At 44.4% G+C, this 21,877-nt stretch overlaps 1 protein-coding gene across 2 annotated transcripts; it reads right to left on the bottom strand.

Moving 5' to 3' along the window:
* Positions 1-1,311: 1,311 nt before the first annotated feature.
* LOC141182617 (uncharacterized) lies at positions 1,312-21,013 on the bottom strand. Of its 2 annotated transcripts, none has more exons than XM_073660779.1 (7): positions 20,939-21,013; positions 8,274-8,420; positions 7,965-8,144; positions 7,703-7,826; positions 7,525-7,619; positions 7,237-7,327; positions 1,312-4,608 (listed from the first exon to the last, which is right to left on the bottom strand). In XM_073660779.1, the coding sequence occupies exons 2-7, from the start codon at positions 8,364-8,366 to the stop codon at positions 3,074-3,076; spliced, it is 2,118 nt and encodes a 705-aa protein (XP_073516880.1). In that variant the 5' UTR covers positions 8,367-8,420; positions 20,939-21,013; the 3' UTR covers positions 1,312-3,073. The 2 variants fall into 2 exon arrangements, with proteins under 2 accessions (XP_073516880.1, XP_073516881.1); XM_073660780.1 differs by having other exon boundaries at positions 1,312-4,605.
* Between the last annotated feature and the right edge of the window lie 864 nt (positions 21,014-21,877).

Below are 21,877 nucleotides of genomic sequence, written 5' to 3'. Positions count from 1 at the left end.
ATTCAAAAAGGTACCGTGGACTATGTCAGGGAAAATCAACAAAGCCTCACTGAAAGAATCCTTCGGGTTGTTGTTATACCAAGCAAAATGAAACAATCTCACCCAATCCTAAAGTGCATCATGGCTTGATTCATCCTGGTGTAATGTCATCCTATTATTCATGACCAAAACATATTGGAGGTATCCTGCTCCCAACGCGTTGATTCATCAGGGGAGACTAAAAGAGGGGATGAGGGTCTCCACCATTCCAAGCAGCCCGTGTCCTCCTCTCAAAAGACCCAGGGTTCCACAGGACTGGTGACAGGTCGCCAACTGGCACGGCAGATAGGCATGGATGGAAGGCGGGCACGGCTGGTAGGCAGACACGGCTGGTAGTTCGGATGGTGGACATGGCTGATAGACAGGCTGGTGAACAGCACATGGACCTGAGGGCCGGAGAGAGTGTTTTAGCAAACAAACTTCAGCATTGCACAGGCACCTCCATTTTGGAGGAGGTGCCTTAAACAACAGATGTCCTCCGGCCATTGGCTGGGGACATGTTAAGACGGTGCGCACAGCCCCTTTAAGAAGCAGGGAGCGCACGCCCTAAGCACAGTGTTCGGGAATCTGCGTGTGGTGCGCGTAACCTGGGCCATCACAGCATGGGAGCCAGGAGGAGGAGCAGTGGAAGCCGTTCTGGGGCTTCGGCGGTAAGGGGATCGGCGTCTCTGCCGAGCAGGAGACAGAGACGCTGACGCTACAACCCCTTAGTGACCATAAGATATCTTTTTACTGACCTGCGATATAAGAGACTAGCGTTCCATGACAGGTGACAATCCTGTAACGGTCACCTGTACACTATAGCTGACAACTTGCTGCATCAGCCTAGATCAGTGTTAGTACCGACCATGAACGTTTAACTCCTTAGATTCTGCTGTCAATAGTGACTACAGAATCTAAATAGTTAACAGAGTGTTTGGGCTCCCTCTTTAACCTCATCGACAGCCTGAGATCTTGATTGTGTGGTCCTGATGTTTGCCATGGCAGGTAACGGTCAAATAACGGCCTTAGAGTCAGCCAGCTATAGCAGCCTGTTCAGAAGTTATCAAAATATAGGTGGTAAAAATAAACTTTTTCATTCTTGTCATGCCACTTCCCATTACTTCCTGAAAAGAACCAGAAGGGTTAATGAACTACCTGAAAGCAATTTTAAATATGTTGAGGGGTGCAATTTTTAAAATGGTATCACTTTTGGGTGGTTTCCAACATATAGGACCCCCAAAGTCACTTCAAAACTGGACAGGTTCCTATAAACAATTTTTTTTTTAATTTCCTTGAAAAAAATGAAAAATTACTGCTACATTTTTAAACCTTCTAAAATGCTAACAAAGTAAAACAACGCTTTACAAATGGTGCTGATGTAAGGCAGACATGAGGGAAATGTTATTTATTAATGGTTTTGTGTGGTCTGACTATCTGGATTAAAGTGATAATCATTCAAAGTTTGAAAATTGCAATTTTTAAAACATTTTTCTGATATTTTTATAAATAAAAGCAAAACATATCAACCTAAATTTACCATTATTATAAAGTATCATGCGTCACAAAAAAAATCTCAAAATCAATAGGATATGTAGAAGCGTTCCAGAGTTATTACTACATAAAGTGACACTGGTCAGATTTAAAAAAAAACTGGTCTGGTCACTAAGGGGTTAAATCTTACACAGGTGAAATCACATTATCAATTAATATAACTATGACATTGCTGGCACTTTATACAAAAAGGTACACATTAATGGAGTGGTCTATTATGAATTACTATGTATATGTGGATGAGTCTATGTATATTTATGCACTGTCTCTAAGCACTTTTCATGATTTTATGATAAATGTAATTGTTATAATTCTAATTGCTGCACCTTTATATGGTTCACTAGATGGATTATGCACTGTTCGAACAAGTTCCTCAATAGGAACGAAACGTTTCCACTGCGATTACCACCATGACTGTGTCAATAAACCACTGGATTTCTATTGAAGACTGGAGCGCTGCCTTTATCTTCATTAGATACAGAGATAGATATATGATAGATATGGGTAGATATTGTAGATAGATATATGAAAGATAGATATGAGGATAGATATATCTATCTACCTATGTATTTAAAGAAAGCGCAGCAGCACCCTGTGAGGGCCAAGATACATAAAAACAATGGAAACATTAGATCTAAACTGTATTACTCAGTAAGCTGTACTTACAAAAAACAAAGGTTCTTAGTGCATAAATTAGCCAATTCGTGTGTGCCCATCAACCGCAGCAAGGAGCCCTCCCATCTGATGGGTCCTGCTCTACACTACATGCCACTTTTGGGCTACAAGCCTACAACTTTTGACAATACATGTCAATTCTGGGCTAAAACGCCTACAATTTAATGGGCTGGTAGAACTGGCTATACATCAACTGCTGGTTAATGGGAGGAGTGCCGAGTCAGGGAGGAGGCAGTTACAAACCTCCTATAGTGATAAATAGTAAGAAAACCTGACCAGCACCTCCTAAGTGTGAACAGGTGCCAGCTGCAATAACTGCACAATGTATATAAAGAAAGTGCAGCAACACCCTGTGAGGGCAAAGTACATAAAAAATAGATAGCTGTATGGATAGATAGATATGCATAGATACCGTGGATAGTTATATGATAGATAGATAGATATGATAGATAGTTAATATATAGAAAAATTGTCTGCGAGATATATCTTCAGCAGCACCTTTTAAAAAAAAACAACAGAAAAAAACATGATAGATATTCGCTTATGCAACCAAGGTGTTAAATAAATTGCTAAATTTTCAACATTTTCACCAAAATTCTGATATTTTCACAAATAAACAAATTGACCTAAAATTAAGGGAAACGTAAAGTACAATGTGTCATGAAAAAACTATCTCCGAATAACTGTAATTCGTTAAAGCGTTACAGAGTTATTGCCACAGAAAATTACACTGGTCAGAATTGTAAAATTTGGCCTGGTCAGGAAGGAAAAAAACAAGCTCGGAGGTGAAAGGGTTAAGATGATACAATTTTAGGTTAAAACATTTTTAACATTCTGAACATGAAAAAGGCTTCTCCCCTGTGTGAGTTCTTTGGTGATAAAGAAGAGATGATTTGTGTACAAAACATTTTCCACATTCTGAACAGGAAAAAGGCTTCTCCCCTCTGTGGGTTCTTTGGTGGCTATCAAGATGCGCTTTCCGGTTAAAACATTTCCCACATTCTGAACAGGAAAAAGGCTTCTCCCCTGTGTGGATTCTCTGGTGGCTATCAAGATGTGCTTTGTGAGTAAAACATTTCCCACATTCTGAACACGAAAAAGGCTTCTCCCCTGTGTGGATTCTTTGGTGCCTAACAAGAGCCGATCCAGTGTTAAAGAATTTTCCACATTCTGAACATGAAAAAGGTTTCTCCCCTGTATGAGTTCTTTGATGTGTAAAAAGAGTTGATTTAGCTCGAAAACATTTTCCACATTCTGAACATGAAAAAGACTTCTCCCCTGTGTGGATTCTCTGGTGTATAACAAGATTCCATTTTTGGTTAAAACATTTCCCACATTCTGAACAGGAAAAAGGCTTATTTCCTGTGTGACTTTTCTGGTGCTTAACAAAACTTGATTTCTGTGTAAAATATTTCCCACATTCTGAACATGAAAAAGGATTCTCCCCTCTGTGGGTTCTCTGGTGGCTATCAAGATGTGCTTTGTGAGTAAAACATTTCCCACATTCTGAACATGAAAAAGGCTTCTCCCCTGTGTGGATTCTCTGGTGCCTAACAAAACTTGATTTCTGTGTAAGATATTTCCCACATTCCGAACAGTAAAAAGGTTTCTCCCCTGTGTGACTGCTCTGGTGTCTAAGAAGAGATGATTTATTTCCAAAACATTTCCCACATTCTGAACATGAATATGGCTTCTCCCCTGTGTGAAGGCTCTGGTGTCTAACAAGGTGTGACTTCACTACAAAACATTTTCCACATTCTAAACATGAAAAAGGCTTCTCCCCTGTGTGACTGCTCTGGTGTCTAAGAAGAGATGATTTATTACCAAAACATTTCTCACATTCAGAACATGAATATGGCTTCTCCCCTGTGTGAAGTCTCTGGTGTCTAAGAAGAGATGATTTATTCCCAAAACATTTCCCACATTCTGAACATGAAAATAGCTTCTCCCCTGTGTGAGTTCTCTGGTGACTAACAAAATTTGATTTCTGGTTAAAACATTTCCCACACTTGGAACAAGAAAATCTATTCTCTACTGTGTGAATTTTTTGATGTTTAAGAAAAGACTTTTCAAGGGGAAAACAATTTCCATATTCTGAACATGAAAATGGCTTCTTTGCTTTAGGAGCAGTTAGTTTTTTAATGCTTATTTTGTGACTATGATTTTCCTTAGTAGTCGGTAATGAATCAGAAGACAGGACATGTTTCAAAGGATCAGATGACAAATATTTGCTGTGAAGGAATGATAGTATATCTGGAGTAATGACATTCACTTCAATTGTATCCTGTGGAATCTCAAGATCATCTGATTTAAAAATTGAAGATGTCAGCTGTCCCTCTGATCTCCTGGTACAGTCATCTGCTAAGAATAAAACCAATTATTATTATTTTGAATACAATATTTTTTTAATTAATATTTTTGAACATTTCTACTTAAACTTTCCATAAAAATGGCAAGTTATGTAAAAATATTGAATTATTCACCAAGACAATGACAGTTCACAGTCTAATGGAAAACCTCAAAGGATGAACCAGTGGTGTTCAACTGTTTGTTCATTCTGCCTCCAAATTATGGAATAAAAAGCCAAACAATGTTATGTAGGCAAAAATAATACCAATAAAAACTTCTACTCATCTCACAAAAAAAGTCCCCACTCAGGTCCATCATCTGTCAGTGGAAAAACAGACGTTTCCACATTATTAGTGGCTCAAAGGCTCTTGAAAAGCAACATGGCTTCCATAAACCGATCCAGTAATATCCGCTCTCCCAAAGTCAGATCTCCCCCTCGCTTCTGAGCCTTGCAGTGTGTTCAAACCACATTTAGCATCCATGTATTTGGCAATACTATAGTGAGAAGAACCCACTTAATTTACGGTGTGGGTCTCCTGGAGCACAATCTGGGCACTATGTGTTGGGTAATAAAATGGCAAATGTGCAATTTTCCCTCTTCAACATCCACTGCGTGCTAATTTCTGGAAAGAGGCTGTGGAGTCAAAATAGTCACTACTATTCATTGAGGGCTATAATCTCCAAAATGGAGTCACTTTATGGGGATTTATACTGCTCTGGTTTTCTACCATTTTGTTATATTAGGGCTTCTGCAAATGGCGTATCCCATCTCCTCTGGGATCTGCTCCTGCGACGTCTGCTTCAGTCACCAGGAGACCCCTTATTCATTCTGCAGGTGGCGCTGGTGATGGAGCAGACGATAGAACCAGAAGCTCTGGGCGGCGCAGGCTCTGTCCAGCCACTAAGATTAGGGTTGCTGGGACCAGTAGTACCATCCAGTCTGACAGTATGGGTGTGTGTTGTCCAGCTGGAGTAATCTGTTCCCTGCTTCAGCAATTTGGAAAGCACCACACCCTACTAAAGCTGGAAGCATATTGCCGGAAGCGGCCAGATACAGCCTTGTTCTCCTCTGGTTCAGTCCTCTGTGCTCAGCCCCCGGCTTGTGTATTTGTTTCCTGCTGTGACTCCGACCCATTTACGGACTACTCTTCTGTCTTCTGATTTTGTATTTTCTCTGCCCTCCTGGTTCTGACCCATATACCTGACTATTCTTCTTGCCATGTCACACCACAGAACAGCAGGTAACACCGTGGCCCAAGCCTAGGGATCTCTGTGTAAGTCCAAATCCATGGTAAGGATTGGTTAAAGGGTGATGAGCAAGGCAATCCCTGGGATGTGGAAAACGGAGTAGATGGTGCAAGCCTGTTCGCGGTGGCCATCTTTTCAGCTCCCAGGTAACTATGAACAGTGCCCCCAATACATTGTGTCTGCAAACTATTCCAGCAAGATCTGTATTCAAATAGCTAAATGGCGCTCCTTCCCTTCTTATTCCTTCCATGTGCCCAAACAGTAGTGTACAACCGTATATAGGGGATTGTCGGATTCAAGAGAAGTTGGAAAATAATTTGTAAGGTCCATTTGTTTCCTATTATCCTTTGTGAAAAATTCCAAAATTATCACCACATAAAGTGACACACGTCAGATTTGAAAAATGGGGCCTGATTAGCAACACAAAATAGGCTGCAGGAAGGGGTTAAATCAGAGTATTTTGGGCACTAACTACTGTGGTCAAAACTGTGAGTATAGACAATAACACATCTACTGAAATGATCAAACTCAACAGTCTCCATCAGTAATAAGTGAGTAACTAGCGGTGAAACCTCTCTGGGGTAATTAGAGTATGGGGCTCGGGGGCTCTTGGGAATCTAAACTATCGTAAGGGACAATATTTTCTGTCAGATGAGTTTCAAGAAGAAATATTAGACGTTCAAAGAGAACTTTTTATAATAGTGCAGACCTGAGGTGTTTAGCTTAGAGATATATCATGGCGCAGGTGTAATGTTTTCTGTATAGTTTATCACAATCTTGTTTGAAGTTAGTTGGTTTTAAAAGAAATTGAAAAGTCAGGATAAAGGGAAACTCTGTTATTATTGTACAGAAATTCACACTTTGCCCTCACTGCACATTTAATGTTATCAATCATAGTAAGAGTGAATGTTGGTCAAAAAGACTGGACCTGGTCTTGTAGGGACCATATGAGGACATTCAGCAGCACAGAAGGGAGAGAAGGTAGATTCATCCAATAAGATATCAGGGTTCTAGGAAGCCAACACCATCATTACCCTCCGCTTTCTCTTACAGGCCCATCATAATATTTTTCTTAAAGTGATTTTCTAACTTGTCAGCACATTCTACGTATGCGGTCATTTGGCTTTGTGGTTTACAGATTTGGGCAGGTAACGGACATCGTCTCGTTATCCCAGGGGGTAGGTGGAGCCTCCAGGTTGTAAGTTCTATGGAAAAGGGTTTCAATGCCCAAAATCATTTGAACAGTTTTCGGTGGAAGAGAATGTTGTGGTCTAGAAGCAAAATGGTGATCACACGATTGTGATATAGCCGGACTACACCACTGATAAAACAGCCACAGCCGGTGACTGAGAAGAATCTGTGACTTCTCTGCATTTAGTGGATACTACTCACCTGGGTAGTCATATGTAGGAATCTCCTCTTTACACCACTCATCACCCCTCACATATGTCTCTGTAGTATTAATATGGGTCAGATCTTCACCCTGAAACAAATATTGTAAAAGTCACAAATAGATGACAAGTCACGTCTATGATCAGCTCTAATCCTGCCATCTCCACCGTTCTCATTACACAAATAGAAAACATATAATACTGGTGGATAAAACAAGACTGAACACAAGACCTTCACAGCCCTCTACATATCATAGGCGAGATCTCATGACACCTTCTCTCCATCTACCTGATGATCCTGAGGAACATTGGGATCTTCTTGTTTACAGTCCTGTGGAAGAGGATGGGGACATCTCTCTGGTGTTGTCCTCTTACTGGATAGAACTGGAGGAAACACATATAGGGACTGAATTCATTCTTTACATACAGATAATTATAGTCCATGTGTATTTAGTCCTGTCTATTACCTGGTGATGTGAGGGGCTGGGGAACCTCCATCATGACGTCTTTATACAAATCTTTGTGTTCTTCTAAATACTCCCACTCCTCCATGGAGAAATAGACAGCGACATCCTGACACCTTATAGGAACCTGAAACATACAATGATACAGTCATCCCCCAGATGCTTTTGTTGTGCTACTGTATAATATCCCAGTATTCCCAGTATTGTCCATCTGTTATTCCCATAGGTAAGAATGATGTAATGTGAAGTCATCAGAATCTCTCACCTCTCCAGTAAGCAGCTCAATCATCTTGTAGGTGAGTTCTAGGATCTTCTGGTCATTGATGTCCTCATGTATCAGGGGGTGAGATGGAAGCTCTGTGATTGGGCTCAGAGGTCTTCCCCATCCCTCAGTCACAGGGGCCTGACAGCGATTGCTAGAGGTCTTCTTCACTACTGTGTAATCCTGGTTATGGAGAGACACATTAATAAATCTCACTACAGACATTTCCAGAGTCCTCACCTCTCCAGTTCTGTCCATCTGTTATTCCCATACATAAGAATGATGTAATGTGACGTCATCAGAATCTCTCACCTCTCCAGTAAGCCGGAAGAGGATCTCTAGGGTGAGGTGTAATATTCTCTCCGCAATCTTGTCTCTGTCCAAATCCAACTTTGATGATTCCATAAGGAAAATTCTCTTTAATAGATCTTCACTGAGAGGATCTGATATTGTAGGGACCTGAATGAGAAGATGATGAGCCTATGTAACATCATAAAAATCCTGTGTAATAATACAATTACTGGAGATAATAAGGGGAAACATATGAGGAGATTTATTATTTTACAGTATTTAGTTTTCTTCTTTACATCTACTAATAAAACCTATATATTTTAGGCCACAGACAACAAGCAGTTTCTTCCTCGGAGTCTGCAGCTGAACACGTTTCTCATAGACTCATCTTCCATGAAGCTAATTCTCGTCTCATTTACCAACACTGGAATCGGTATTAGCAATACTGCAGGAGATATTCATTACAAGTAACATGAGAAATAACTACTTCATGATGAGTATGACATTCATCTTCACTGGTCGTCTATATGAATGTTTTCCGTCTTCCCCTGACTGTAATTTTCTATCTCGTTAGATCTCATGTGTGATTCACACACAGAAGTTTGAGGCTTTGACACATGGTAAGGTTTTTATTATTATACAGAGTAGGACTATTCCGAATGGGTTCACCATGCCATGGTGGGATAGCTTTCATGCTATTTTTTATCAAAAACAGTGTCGCTAAGAACCCCATTTTATTTAAATGCACTTTTCCTTTTTATTTATTTACAGCAGGGTTTATGATCATTTTTCTTTTTAGAGTTTTTTTCTGATTTATGGCCATTGTAAACATGCATTTTTGTGCTGCATGGATACCAACTTAAACCAAGCTCAAATTCTGTGTTTTTTCACGGGCACCATAGTGGCCGTGTGAGCTGCTGCTATGGATGATACACCCCTAACTATCCAACTATTATGAGGTACAAATCTCATAGGTTCTGAATTCATTAGTATCTGCACTAGGAATGAGGCCAAGTGAGTATTTATTAATGGGAATCCACTCCACTGACTACCCCACGGCTGATGAAAGGGAACCTGTCACCCGCTGGGACTTATCTGACCTCTAATATGGGCATACAGGTGATAGAAATGTGAATCTATACTTACCTGTATGCCTCATATTAGAGGTCTGTTTGCTGTGAAATAGCTTTTTATTCAGTGAAGATTCCGATGTTTGCGGGCCGGTGGACGGGAAGAAATGCCCTGTGACGTGCAGTTACCATGTCCAGGTCCCGCGCACTTCACTTTTTATGGAAGGCGCAGTTGTACTGTGTACTGTGCAGTCATAGTACTGCAGGGATCTTGTGTGCAGGTGCCAGTGAGTCACTGTGACTTCCCGATGCCTGGGCACAAGATCCCTTCAGTACTATAACTGTATAGTACACAAAACAAGTGCTTCACTACCGTAAAAAGCATGAAAGCATGTAGGCGCGGGATCTGGACATGGCGACTGCATGTCACAGGGCACTGTGACATGCAGGAAAGGGGGGAAATATTTTAATCAACACAGTAGGCGGGGATTTCTTCCCATCCCCTGGCCCGCAAGCATCGTAATCTTCAAAGAATAAAAAGCCATTTCACAGCAAACAGACCTCTAATATGAGGCATACAGGCAGGGTCAGACTGGGGTGTCTGGGGCCCACAGGGAAAATTTACTCTAGGGGCCCACCCTACAGCTATATGTAAATACCTGTTAGCCACTATTCCTGTTATAGGGGAGCGTTGACTGTAAAGCACAGGCGGCTCCTGCACATCTACTGTGCGCATACTATAACTGGGATGTACACAAAATTACGGTTCTTTAAAGGGTTCTTTGATGAAAACAAATCATCATCGATCCACAGGTTAGATAGGTGATATCTTATTGATCGGTGGAATCCAAGCATTGGAAACCGCACCGATTGGAAGAATGGGGAATTTTTATCCTCATTTTAAAATGCAGCAGCAGGTGGGATGTCTGACCGTAGCTACATTCATCATCTTTGGGGTCTTCCAGATAAAGCCAAGTGCAGCCCCTTAGATAATGAATGGATCAGTGGTCGAGTCGCACATGCTGCTCCATACTAATGGGGATAAAAGCTCCACATTCTGAAGATCGGTGCAGGTCCCAGCAGTCAGACCCACACCAATCAATAACTTATCCTTTGGCCTTGTTCACACGTTCAGTATTTGGTCTGTATTTTACATCAGTATTAGTAACCCAAAACCAGGAGTGGAACAATCAGAGGAAAATTATAATAGAAACACGTCACCATGTCTGCATTTATCACCCACTCCTAGTTTTAGCTTACAAATACGGATGTAAAATACTGACCAAATAATGAATGTGTGAATGGGGCCTTAGGATAGGCGATTACTTGTTTTCACCATATAACACCTGTAAGTGCATATTAGCTACTGTGTAATAGTCACAAGACAGGGAGGGGTTAAACATCCAAGTATTTAATCTCTTTTGGAAATCAAGAGTCTTACCCTTATTGATGTCAGAGAGAACAAAGGGCCGCCATACACAATACAATCCACTATACCAAGACCAATAATGCCACATACAAGGGAGAAATACTGCCACACCGTGACCAGACTACATATTAACACCACATTGTGACCGAATAATACCACATACAAGGAACAAATACCGTCACACTATGACCAGACCACATAGTGATCGAATACCACATACAGGCGATTAATACAGTCACACCATGACAAGACCACATATTACCTCCACATAGTGACTGAATAATACCGTCACACCATTACCAGACCACATAGAGACTGAATAATACTGTCACATCATGACGAGATCATATATTACCACCACACAGTGACCGAATAATACAATACTGATCATTAATAAAAAACACAATGCTAATAACACTAATATTATCATTGGTGACATACACAGTAGCTCTGTATATAGTGTCAGTGTAGAGGTAATACAGGGATCATCGGTGACATTATACACAGGAGCCCTGTATATAGTGTACAGGTAATACAGTGATCACCTGTGACATTACAGCATATACAGAGTACCCCAAAACGCTGTAATACAGGTATATACAGGTGATACAATGACCATCTCCATACAGAATTATGGGCCCCATGTAATGCTGGTCCAATACAGCGTATGGGCCCCCATGATGTTGCCCCATACAGCGTATGGGCCCCCATGATGTTGCCCCATACAGCGTATGGGCCCCCATTATGTTGCCCCATACAGCGTATGGGCCCCCATGATGTTGCCCCATACAGCGTATGGGCCCCCATGATGTTGCCCCATACAGCGTATGGGCCCCCATGATGTTGCCCCATACAGCGTATGGGCCCCCATGATGTTGCTCCATACAGCGTATGGGCCCCCATGATGTTGCTCCATACAGCGTATGGGCCCCCATGATGTTGCTCCATACAGCGTATGGGCCCCCATGATGTTGCTCCATACAGCGTATGGGCCCCCATGATGTTGCTCCATACAGCGTATGGGCCCCCATGATGTTGCTCCATACAGCGTATGGGCCCCCATGATGTTGCTCCATACAGCGTATGGGCCCCCATGATGTTGCTCCATACAGCGTATGGGCCCCCATGATGTTGCTCCATACAGCGTATGGGCCCCCATGATGTTGCTCCATACAGCGTATGGGCCCCCATGATGTTGCTCCATACAGCGTATGGGCCCCCATGATGTTGCTCCATACAGCGTATGGGCCCCCATGATGTTGCTCCATACAGCGTATGGGCCCCCATGATGTTGCTCCATACAGAGTATGGGCTCACATGATGTTGCTCCATACAGCATATGGGCCCCCATGATGTTGCTCCATACAGCATATGGGCCCCCATGATGTTGCTCCATACAGCATATGAGCCCCCATGATGCTGCTCCACACAGCATATGGGCCCCCATGATGTTGCTCCATAAAGCATATGAGCCCCCATGATGTTGCTCCATATAGCATATGAGCCCCCATGATGTTGCTCCATACAGCATATGAGCCCCCATGATGTTGCTCCATACAGCATATGAGCCCCCATGATGCTGCTCCATACAGCGTATGGGCCCCCATGATATTGCTCCATACAGTATATGGGCCCCCATGTTGCTCCATACAGTATATGGACCCCCATGCTGCTTCATACAGTATATGGGCCCCCATGTTGCTCCATACAGTATAAGTGCCCCCATGCTGCTCTATACAGTATACGGGCCCCCATGTTGCTTCATACAGTATACGGGCCCCCATGTTGCTCCATACAGTATAAGTGCCCCCATGCTGCTCCATACAATATATGGCCCCCCATGTTGCTGTATACATAAAAAAAAAATCAAATCCTAACCTCTCCCGTTCCCGGCAGGTCTGGTGTAGTCAGAGTCTTGACTCTGCAGTGCTCAGAGCAGAGAGCGGTAGTGATGTCACTGGAGCTGCGGGGAACGAGGAGAGGTATGTATTTGAGGAGGAGGGGAGGGGGCTCTTACCTCGGTGGGCCGGATGGTGGCGCGGCCGACGGCCATGAGCATTGTGGCGGGTCAGGTTCGCGTGCATGCGCCCCTGCCTCCCGCGCTTTTAAAGGGCCATTGTCCCTAATTTTTTTTTACATTTTTTTTTACTATTTGTCGCTGGGGCGGCGGGGCCATGGCCCACTGGGAATTTTGCCGGTACCCCGCCAGGCCAGTACGACCCTGCATACAGGTATGTATAGCTTAACATTTCTAACACAAGTATGCCTATATTCGAGGTCAGATAAGATCCAGGGGATGACAGATTCCTTTTAATCAGCCGTGAGGTAGTCATAAACTCAGATATGTATCAAGGTATTGTAAGGTGGTTAATGGTCGCATAGGAGGTATGTGTCACAGAGATGACCTGTCTCTGTGATGTAACCCAGAGTGTTTTTCTAGGGCACATAAGCACTAAGAGGATCGTTTGGTGTACCTGGGGGCCGATTTACGGGTAGGAGAGAATGGGCAAGTCCAGCTACCCACATAACTCATCTCTAGGTGTGGTTATCAGCCTATAAAATGGAGTCTGTTGTTTGGCACATGGTCTGTGTGTTTGGAGGGAGAAGGCTTCCTGTGTATGTTTGTCTTCAGACCAAGCCAGGACACTGGACGCTACCCCAACTTGTGTGCCACACAGGCCTGGCTGAGCAGAGACCTGCTAAGGACATTTACTTTGTTTGCTTGATCTAAAGGCCATTTGCTTTTCTGTTTGGCTTCTGGGTTTATGAAGCAATAAACCAACATGAACTTTTAAAGGAACATGTCTCCTGTTTTCTTCCCATCGCATGCAAGTGAGTAAAACCCCTACAATATGTATAAAGAAAAGGGTATGGTACGCAGAGAATGTTTCAATAATTCGCCTTAACGCGTTTTCCCAACAGGTTCTGCATGGTGTGCCTAATAGCCAGGTGTCCATGGTTAAATATTCCAGTTCATCATGGAGGCCCATTCCCATTCCTAGAGGTGAATTGTCACAGGATATACAGAATGGAGTCTGTCTACAATAATGTACTGCACCTACGCTACTTCTCATGAGCTAGAGGTCCGATAATGTCCATCCCCTAGTGTGCATGTCCGGAAGTGACGTGTATTATACTGAAACGCCAGATAAACTGATTGACGCCGCGCCACTCGTACCTGCGCATGCCCATAGTTATCATTCCACACTGGAGCGCATCTAGGATCATTGTCAAGAATGCGCATGCCCAGATGTCTGCGTTCCACGCCGGAGCGCATATGGTATTGGATTGCATTCCACCAACAGAAAAATCCTCTCTCTGAGATCAGCGTCATGGGAGACTAAAAACAAGTATTGCACATCCTCCCATCATGCAATAGGCATGTAGATCTACTTTATCACTACAAAATATATGGGATGATGGCCCACAGTATATTCCTAAATGGTCAAATTTGACCCCTATTGCATAATTAGAGATATACAATGATCACCACACTTGTGTTAGTTACTTAATAGTATAAGTGGGATATAACTGATAAGAAATAATTCTGATATAGAAGCTCAGATATCTTGATGAAGTAAAACAATATGTGAACCCCATTCACAGGGAACTGAGTAGCAATGGGTAGAGTATAAAATCCAAAAATGTAATCCAGAATGGGGCTGTATTCATACAAAACAGGCATAAGAAATTTGCTCATTGAGTCCCTTAGGGCCTAGTGAATCCAGTCTGGAAATCCACTCACTTTCCTTTTTGAGGATACATCTATTGTGATCACCTCCTCTCACATTGGGTTTAACCACCTAAATGATGCAAAAGGAGATGTCTCCGGTTTCACCTCGATGTACACTGTTCATGTGTCTCACTAATGGGGTGTCCCGACCATGGCGTATTTCGCCCAATGCCCCCCCACAATCCTCTTGGTCGTGCATACATAATCTAGGGGGCAGGTGCATGTGGCCACATATACAAGTCCTGAGGTTTTACAGTTGGAATAATCCCTCTGGAAAAAGGCTTCAACCGTAGATGAACTCGAGAAAGATTTACCGTATATTCCGGCGTATAAGACGACCTGGTGTATAAGACGACCCCCCTACTTTCCTGTTAAAATATCGAGTTTAGGATATATTCACCAACGCATACCAAACACCGGTAAAAATTTTAAAAAAACAGATTTGAATTTAACATTGTCCTTTTTTTAATTTAAATTCTTATGACATGCAGGTATATAGCAGGAAAACTGTCACTCATAAACATATTAAAATAGGGGGGACCCAACGTCATTTTTTGGGGGGGTCCCCCATTCTAATAGCTAGTAAAGGCTAGGTATTCAGCTGGGGGCTGATATTAGTAGCCTGGGAAGCTCCGTGGGTATTACCCTCTTCCCAGACTTCAAACATCTGCCCCAGCCGTCTGCTTAACCTCCGCTAGAGACTATAATGATGGTGGATCCCACGCCAATTTTCTTTTTAAAAAATCCTTTATTTTAACACTAAATGACAATTGAGGGGTTAATAAAGATGCAGTCCCTAAATTATTAATTTTGTAATTCATTTTTCCCAAAAATGTTGACGTGGGGCTTCGCCATATTTTTGTGTCCAGCCAGGTACAGCAGGCAGGAACGGGCTGCACCCAACCACCAGCTGCCTATTTGTACCTGGCCGGACACAACAATATAGGGAAGCCCTTTTTTTTTTTAATTATTTCATGAAATAATTTAAAAAAAAAAATACGTGGGGCTTCGCCCTATTTTTGTGTCCAGCCAGGTACAACTAGGCAGCTGGGGGCTGGAATCCGCAGCGCAGGGAGGCCCAAGCTTTCTGGGCCCCCCCCGCTGCAAATTGCAGTCCGCAGCCACCCCGGAAAATGGCGCGTTCATAGAAGCGCCATCTTCTGGCGCTGTACCCAACTCATCCAGGGCCCTGGTGCGGTGGCTCACTGGGTAATAAAGGGGTTAGGGCCAGCTTGGCATTATCAGCTGGCCCTAAGCCCGAAATTCATGGGGTCACGCCAATATTAGACATGACCACCATGAATTTCTAGTAAAGTAATTAAAAAAAACACAACACCCAGAATAAAGTCCTTTAATTGAAATAAAGACACAATTTTTTAATGTTCTAAATTAAACCATACTTACCATCACGCCCATTCCAGCTGAAGCCAACGATCTCCTGCAATAAAAGTAAAATAATAAAGCAACCTCATCCTTACCTCTCCATGGTTCCCAGGACCGGTCCAGCTCTGCTACATTCACATGACAGGCTGCACCGCAGCAGAACGCTGCCATCCAGCTTGCCATGCGGCAGACACTGAGAAGCGTAGGCATGCTTGTGCTCCTCCGTGTCTGACTGTGACGGCATCCAGATGAGCCGAGATCATGCCCAATGAACTCGGCTCACCTCATGCACGTCACTGACAGCGTGGGAAAATTCTCCTGCTCCCCGCATGCGCAGTAGAAGTTTCCCACGCTGTCAGTGACGGACGTCCAGGAGGTGAGCTGAGTTCATTGTCGGCTCATCTGGATGCCGTCACAGCCAGACACTGAGGAGCGCAAGCATGCCTGCGCTTCTCAGTGTCTGCGGGATGACAGGCTGGATGGCAGCGTTCTGCTGCGGTCCAGCCTGTCATCTCGATGTAGCAGAGCTGGACCCGTCCTGGGAACCATGGAAAGGTAAGGATGAGGTTGCTTTATTATTTTATTTTTATTACAGGAGATCGTTGGCTTCAGCTGGAATGGGCGTGATGGTAAGTATGGTTTAATTTAGAACAATAAAGATTTGTGTCTTTATTTCAATTAAAGGACTTTATTCTGGGTGTTGTGTTTTTTTTAACTTTGACTATGGGGTTAGTAATGGGGGTGTCTTATAGACGCCTCTCCATTACTAACCTGGGCTTGATGTCAGCTGGCATTATAAGCTGACATCAACCCCAGCCCTATTACCCCACTGCCACCGCTACAGGGCAGTGGGAAGAGCGAGGCTAAGTGCCAGAATTGGCGCATCCTATGGATGCGCCATTTCTGGGGCGGCTGACGGCTGGTGTTTCTAGCCTGGGAGGGGGCCAATATTCATGGCTCCCTTCCTGGGCTATTAATATCAGCCTCCAGCTGTCTGCCTAGCCTTTGCTAGCTATTAAAATAGGGGGGACCCCACGTCATTTTTTTGGGATCCCCCATTTTAATAGCTAGTAAAGGCTAGGTATTCAGCTGGGGGCTGATATTAGTAGCCTGGGAAGCTCCGTGGGTATTAACCCCTTCCCAGGCTTCAAACATCTGCCCCAGCCGTCTGCTTAACCTCCGCTAGAGACTAAAATTAAGGGGAACCCCACGCCAATTTTTTTTTTAATAAATCCGTTATTTTAACACTAGATGACAAGTACAGTAACCAGCACTGTCCCTGTACTTCATATATATGTGACTGACATGTTTCTATCTATCTAATCTATGTGTGAAGCTCTATTCTGTCTGTTATAAATTGTCGGGTACCGCTGCTGAATTGCCGGCCGGCTTTTTTAAAGAGACGGTGCATGAAAACACTATTATTTGTTTTAATAAATCCTTTACACTAAATGACAAGTACAATAACCAACACTGTCACTGTACTTCATATATATGTGACTGACATGTTTCTATCTATCTAATCTATGTGTGAAGCTCTATTCTTTCTATTCTAAATTGTCGGGTGCCGGCTTATGCCGCTGCTGAATTGCCGGCTTTTCATATATTGTCACAGAAGCGATGCGAACTTCCCTGCTCCGGACACAGCGCAGCGCTTCTGTGACAAGTGAAAGCTGTCGGCACAGAAGCCCTGCGCTGTGTCCGGAGCTGGGAATACGCAGCGATGTGTCAGTTTCAGCACAGAAGCGCTGACTGTCTGGACCTACCGCCACCGTATTTTAACTCCCTCCACCTTATATTAACTCCGACATGGCAGGGATACGGCCACGGCAGCTTATTAACACCCCAGAGTATCCCCGCATGTCAATTTCTGAAAGTTCAAAAGCATTACCGGCGTATAAGACGACCCCAGACTAGACAGAAGATTTTTCAGTCTTCAAAAGTCGTCTTATACGCCGGAATATACGGTACATGGTCTCATCCAATTACGTCTACAACATTCTCCACAACTAAAGAAACCACAGATTCTTCTATCTAGCCAAGTCCACTTGGGTGCAGGTTTTTATAGAAACTATGCACTAAACGGTCCCTAATTGACCAACCCTTTCTGAAAGTTATTGTGGGAGTAAATCACACAGCACCCTCAGGTCCAGGTCGGCCACAAGTACATCCTAGTGTTTTCTGAGGATATTAAAGATAAGGTCACTCTGATTGTGACAAGTTCCTATTACTTGTGTTACCCCATATTTTTCTTGGTGTCTTGGTTAGGTATGGAGGAGTGTCTGTCTATCCTGTTTTTCTGCAAACAATTGTGCGGAATCCAAAATGTACTGTGGGTACCTTTTTCCTTGAATCTGGTGTTCATGTCTATTGCCTGTATATTAATATCTGTGACATTAGAGCAGTTTCTACTCAACTGTAAACATTGGCCCTTGGATATTGCTTGGTTTTTTTTTTTTTAGTAATTTAATAGTTTATTAGTGCTTGTAGGTTTATGATAGATGAGTGTTCCTAGGGTCCCATCCCGTTCTTTCTTGATTGGTACATCCAGGAAAGGCAACTGGTAATAATTAAACTCTGATATAAATCTAAGGACGACTCTATGGATATTGAGTTCCCTGACAAATTCAAGAAACTGCTCACTCGTCTCTGACCAGATGATAAAAATATTGTCAAACTATCTATATCATACCCCAATATATGGATGCCACCACTTATCATCCCTGAATAGTGTGGTTTCCTCCTATGAGCCCAGGAATAGTTTAGCATACGAGGGGGCACAGGGGCTCCCCATCGCAGTACCCCTGAACTGGTGGAAGTACTTCCTGTCAAAAAGATATATGTTGTGAGTAAAAGTGAGTTTTAGAAGATCCTCCATGAAGTCATTATGTCTGCTACACTCTATTGACCTCGATTTCAAGATATATCTTACTCCTCTGATACCATCCTCATGCGGTATATTACTGTACAAAGCCTCGATATCTAGTAAGGCCTGCTCCCCTACATGCAAGTATACATGCTCGAGGGTCTACATGTAGGGGAGCAGGCAAAGGGAAGACCATTGCCGGACGGAGTATTCCAACTACAGGACCTCAGGTGATACTGCGGGAACATTATACTGTGTGTGGGGGCATCATACTGTGTGTGTGGGGGATGGTGGTAGTGTAGGAATATAATATACACCTGTTTATATGGAATGTGTTCATTCCCTTGTAATCTTCATATATTTCATGTTCATCCCATGTGCAAGATACACAAGAAATCCATAATATCTCTCCATATGTTTAGACCTGTAAGTTTTTATGTTCATTATTTTTATTTATTCCTGATTTTCATTCTTTTTAGTACGTCCCGGAACATTAAACTGTGTGGGGGGCATCATACATCCTGCATAAGGGGCATAATGGGGGTATTACACTGTGTGGGGGCATCATACATCCTGCATAAGGGGTATAATGGGGGCATTACACTGTGTGGGGGCATCATACATACTGCTAAAGGGGCATAATGGGGGCATTACACTGTGTGGGGGCATCATACATACTGCTAAAGGGGCATAATGGGGGCATTACACTGTGTGGGGCATCATACATCCTGCATAAGGGCCATAATGGGGGCATTACACTGTGGGGGGCATCATACATCCTGCATAAGGGGTATAATGGGGGCATTACACTGTGGGGGGGGGGGATCATGCATCCTGCATAAGGGGTATAATGGGGGCATTACACTGTGGGGGGGGGGGGGATCATACATCCTGCATAAGGGGCATAATGGGGGCATTACACTGTGGGGTCATCATACATCCTGCATAAGGGGTATAATGGGGGCATTACACTGTGGGGGGGGATCATACATCCTGCATAAGGGGCATAATAGGGGCAAAACACTGTGTGGGGGCATCATACATACTGCATAAGGGGCATAATGGGGGCATTACACTGTGGGGTCATCATACATCCTGCATAAGGGGCATAATGGGGGCATTACACTGTGTGGGGGGCATCATACTGTGTGTGTGGGGGATGGTGGTAGTGTAGGAATATAATATACACCTGTTTATATGGAATGTGTTCATTCCCTTGTAATCTTCATATATTTCATGTTCATCCCATGTGCAAGATACACAAGAAATCCATAATATCTCTCCATATGTTTAGACCTGTAAGTTTTTATGTTCATTATTTTTATTTATTCCTGATTTTCATTCTTTTTAGTACGTCCCGGAACATTAAACTGTGTGGGGGGCATCATACATCCTGCATAAGGGGCATAATGGGGGTATTACACTGTGTGGGGGCATCATACATCCTGCATAAGGGGTATAATGGGGGCATTACACTGTGTGGGGGCATCATACATACTGCTAAAGGGGCATAATGGGGGCATTACACTGTGTGGGGGCATCATACATACTGCTAAAGGGGCATAATGGGGGCATTACACTGTGTGGGGCATCATACATCCTGCATAAGGGCCATAATGGGGGCATTACACTGTGGGGGGCATCATACATCCTGCATAAGGGGTATAATGGGGGCATTACACTGTGGGGGGGGGGGGAATCATGCATCCTGCATAAGGGGTATAATGGGGGCATTACACTGTGGGGGGGGGGAATCATACATCCTGCATAAGGGGCATAATGGGGGCATTACACTGTGGGGTCATCATACATCCTGCATAAGGGGTATAATGGGGGCAAAACACTGTGTGGGGGGCATCATACATACTGCATAAGGGGCATAATGGGGGCATTACACTGTGGGGTCATCATACATCCTGCATAAGGGGCATAATGGGGGCATTACACTGTGTGGGGGGCATCATACATCCTGCATAAGGGGCATAATGGGGGCATTACACTGTGGGGCCAGTAAAGGGGTCCTGTACTATGAGAACAATACGTTTCCCCCCTTCCTGTCTCCATAGTTGGGTCGTATGTATCTATTACAGGAAACAGAACAAAAACCGTATGATTCTTATAAAGGGGCAGCACAAGACCCCCAAAGTGTCTCCGTGCTGAAGGGGTTAATGCCCCCCGCGCCCAGTAATGGGGGTCTCCACATACCTCCACCTGCAGAGCCGCCACCACATATATGGCTGCTCTGTGCACACAGGAGCTGTGATGAGGTCACAGGAGGGGAGGAGTCAGGGGTCACATGATCAGGGGCCTCAGTGGATGCAGGACTCTGCTGTGCTGGTTGTCATGGTGCTGGATGAGCTGAAGTTTATGTGTGGGGTCAGGAGGGGTTTACAGTGTGGATGTAGCAGAGCCGCGTGTGTACGAGGTGTACGGAGCAGAGCCGTGTGTGTACGAGGTGTACGGAGCAGAGCCGTGTGTGTACGAGGTGTACGGAGCAGAGCCGCGTGTGTACGAGGTGTACGGAGCGGAGCCGCGTGTGTACGAGGTGTACGGAGCGGAGCCGCGCGTGTACGAGGTGTACGGAGCGGAGCCGTGTGTGTACGAGGTGTACGGAGCAGAGCCGCGCGTGTACGAGGTGTACGGAGCGGAGCCGCGCGTGTACGAGGTGTACGGAGCAGAGCCGCGTGTGTACGAGGTGTACGGAGCGGAGCCGGGTGTGTACGAGGCGTACGGAGCGGAGCCGGGTGTGTGCGAGGCGTACGGAGCGGAGCCGGGTGTGTGCGAGGCGTACGGAGCGGAGCCGCGTGTGTACGAGGTGTACGGAGCAGAGCCGCGTGTGTACGAGGTGTACGGAGCAGAGCCGCGTGTGTACGAGGTGTACGGAGCGGAGCCGGGTGTGTACGAGGCGTACGGAGCGGAGCCGGGTGTGTGCGAGGCGTACGGAGCGGAGCCGGGTGTGTGCGAGGCGTACGGAGCGGAGCCGGGTGTGTGCGAGGCGTGCGGAGCGGAGCAGGGCGTGTACGAGGTGTACGGAGCGGAGCCGGGCATGTACGAGGCGTACGGAGCGGATGCTGCCCCTCTCCAGGAGCGATCACAGCAGCTCGGCATGAGACATTCTTGTACTACACTGACTGTCCTGACAGA

The sequence above is a fragment of the Phyllobates terribilis genome, unplaced genomic scaffold, assembly GCF_046119375.1.
Source record: "Phyllobates terribilis strain yellow unplaced genomic scaffold, ASM4611937v1 Scaffold_35__1_contigs__length_13245226, whole genome shotgun sequence".
In the NCBI taxonomy this organism is placed as follows: Eukaryota; Metazoa; Chordata; class Amphibia; order Anura; family Dendrobatidae; genus Phyllobates; species Phyllobates terribilis.
This window is presented reverse-complemented; position numbering and strand designations above follow the sequence as displayed.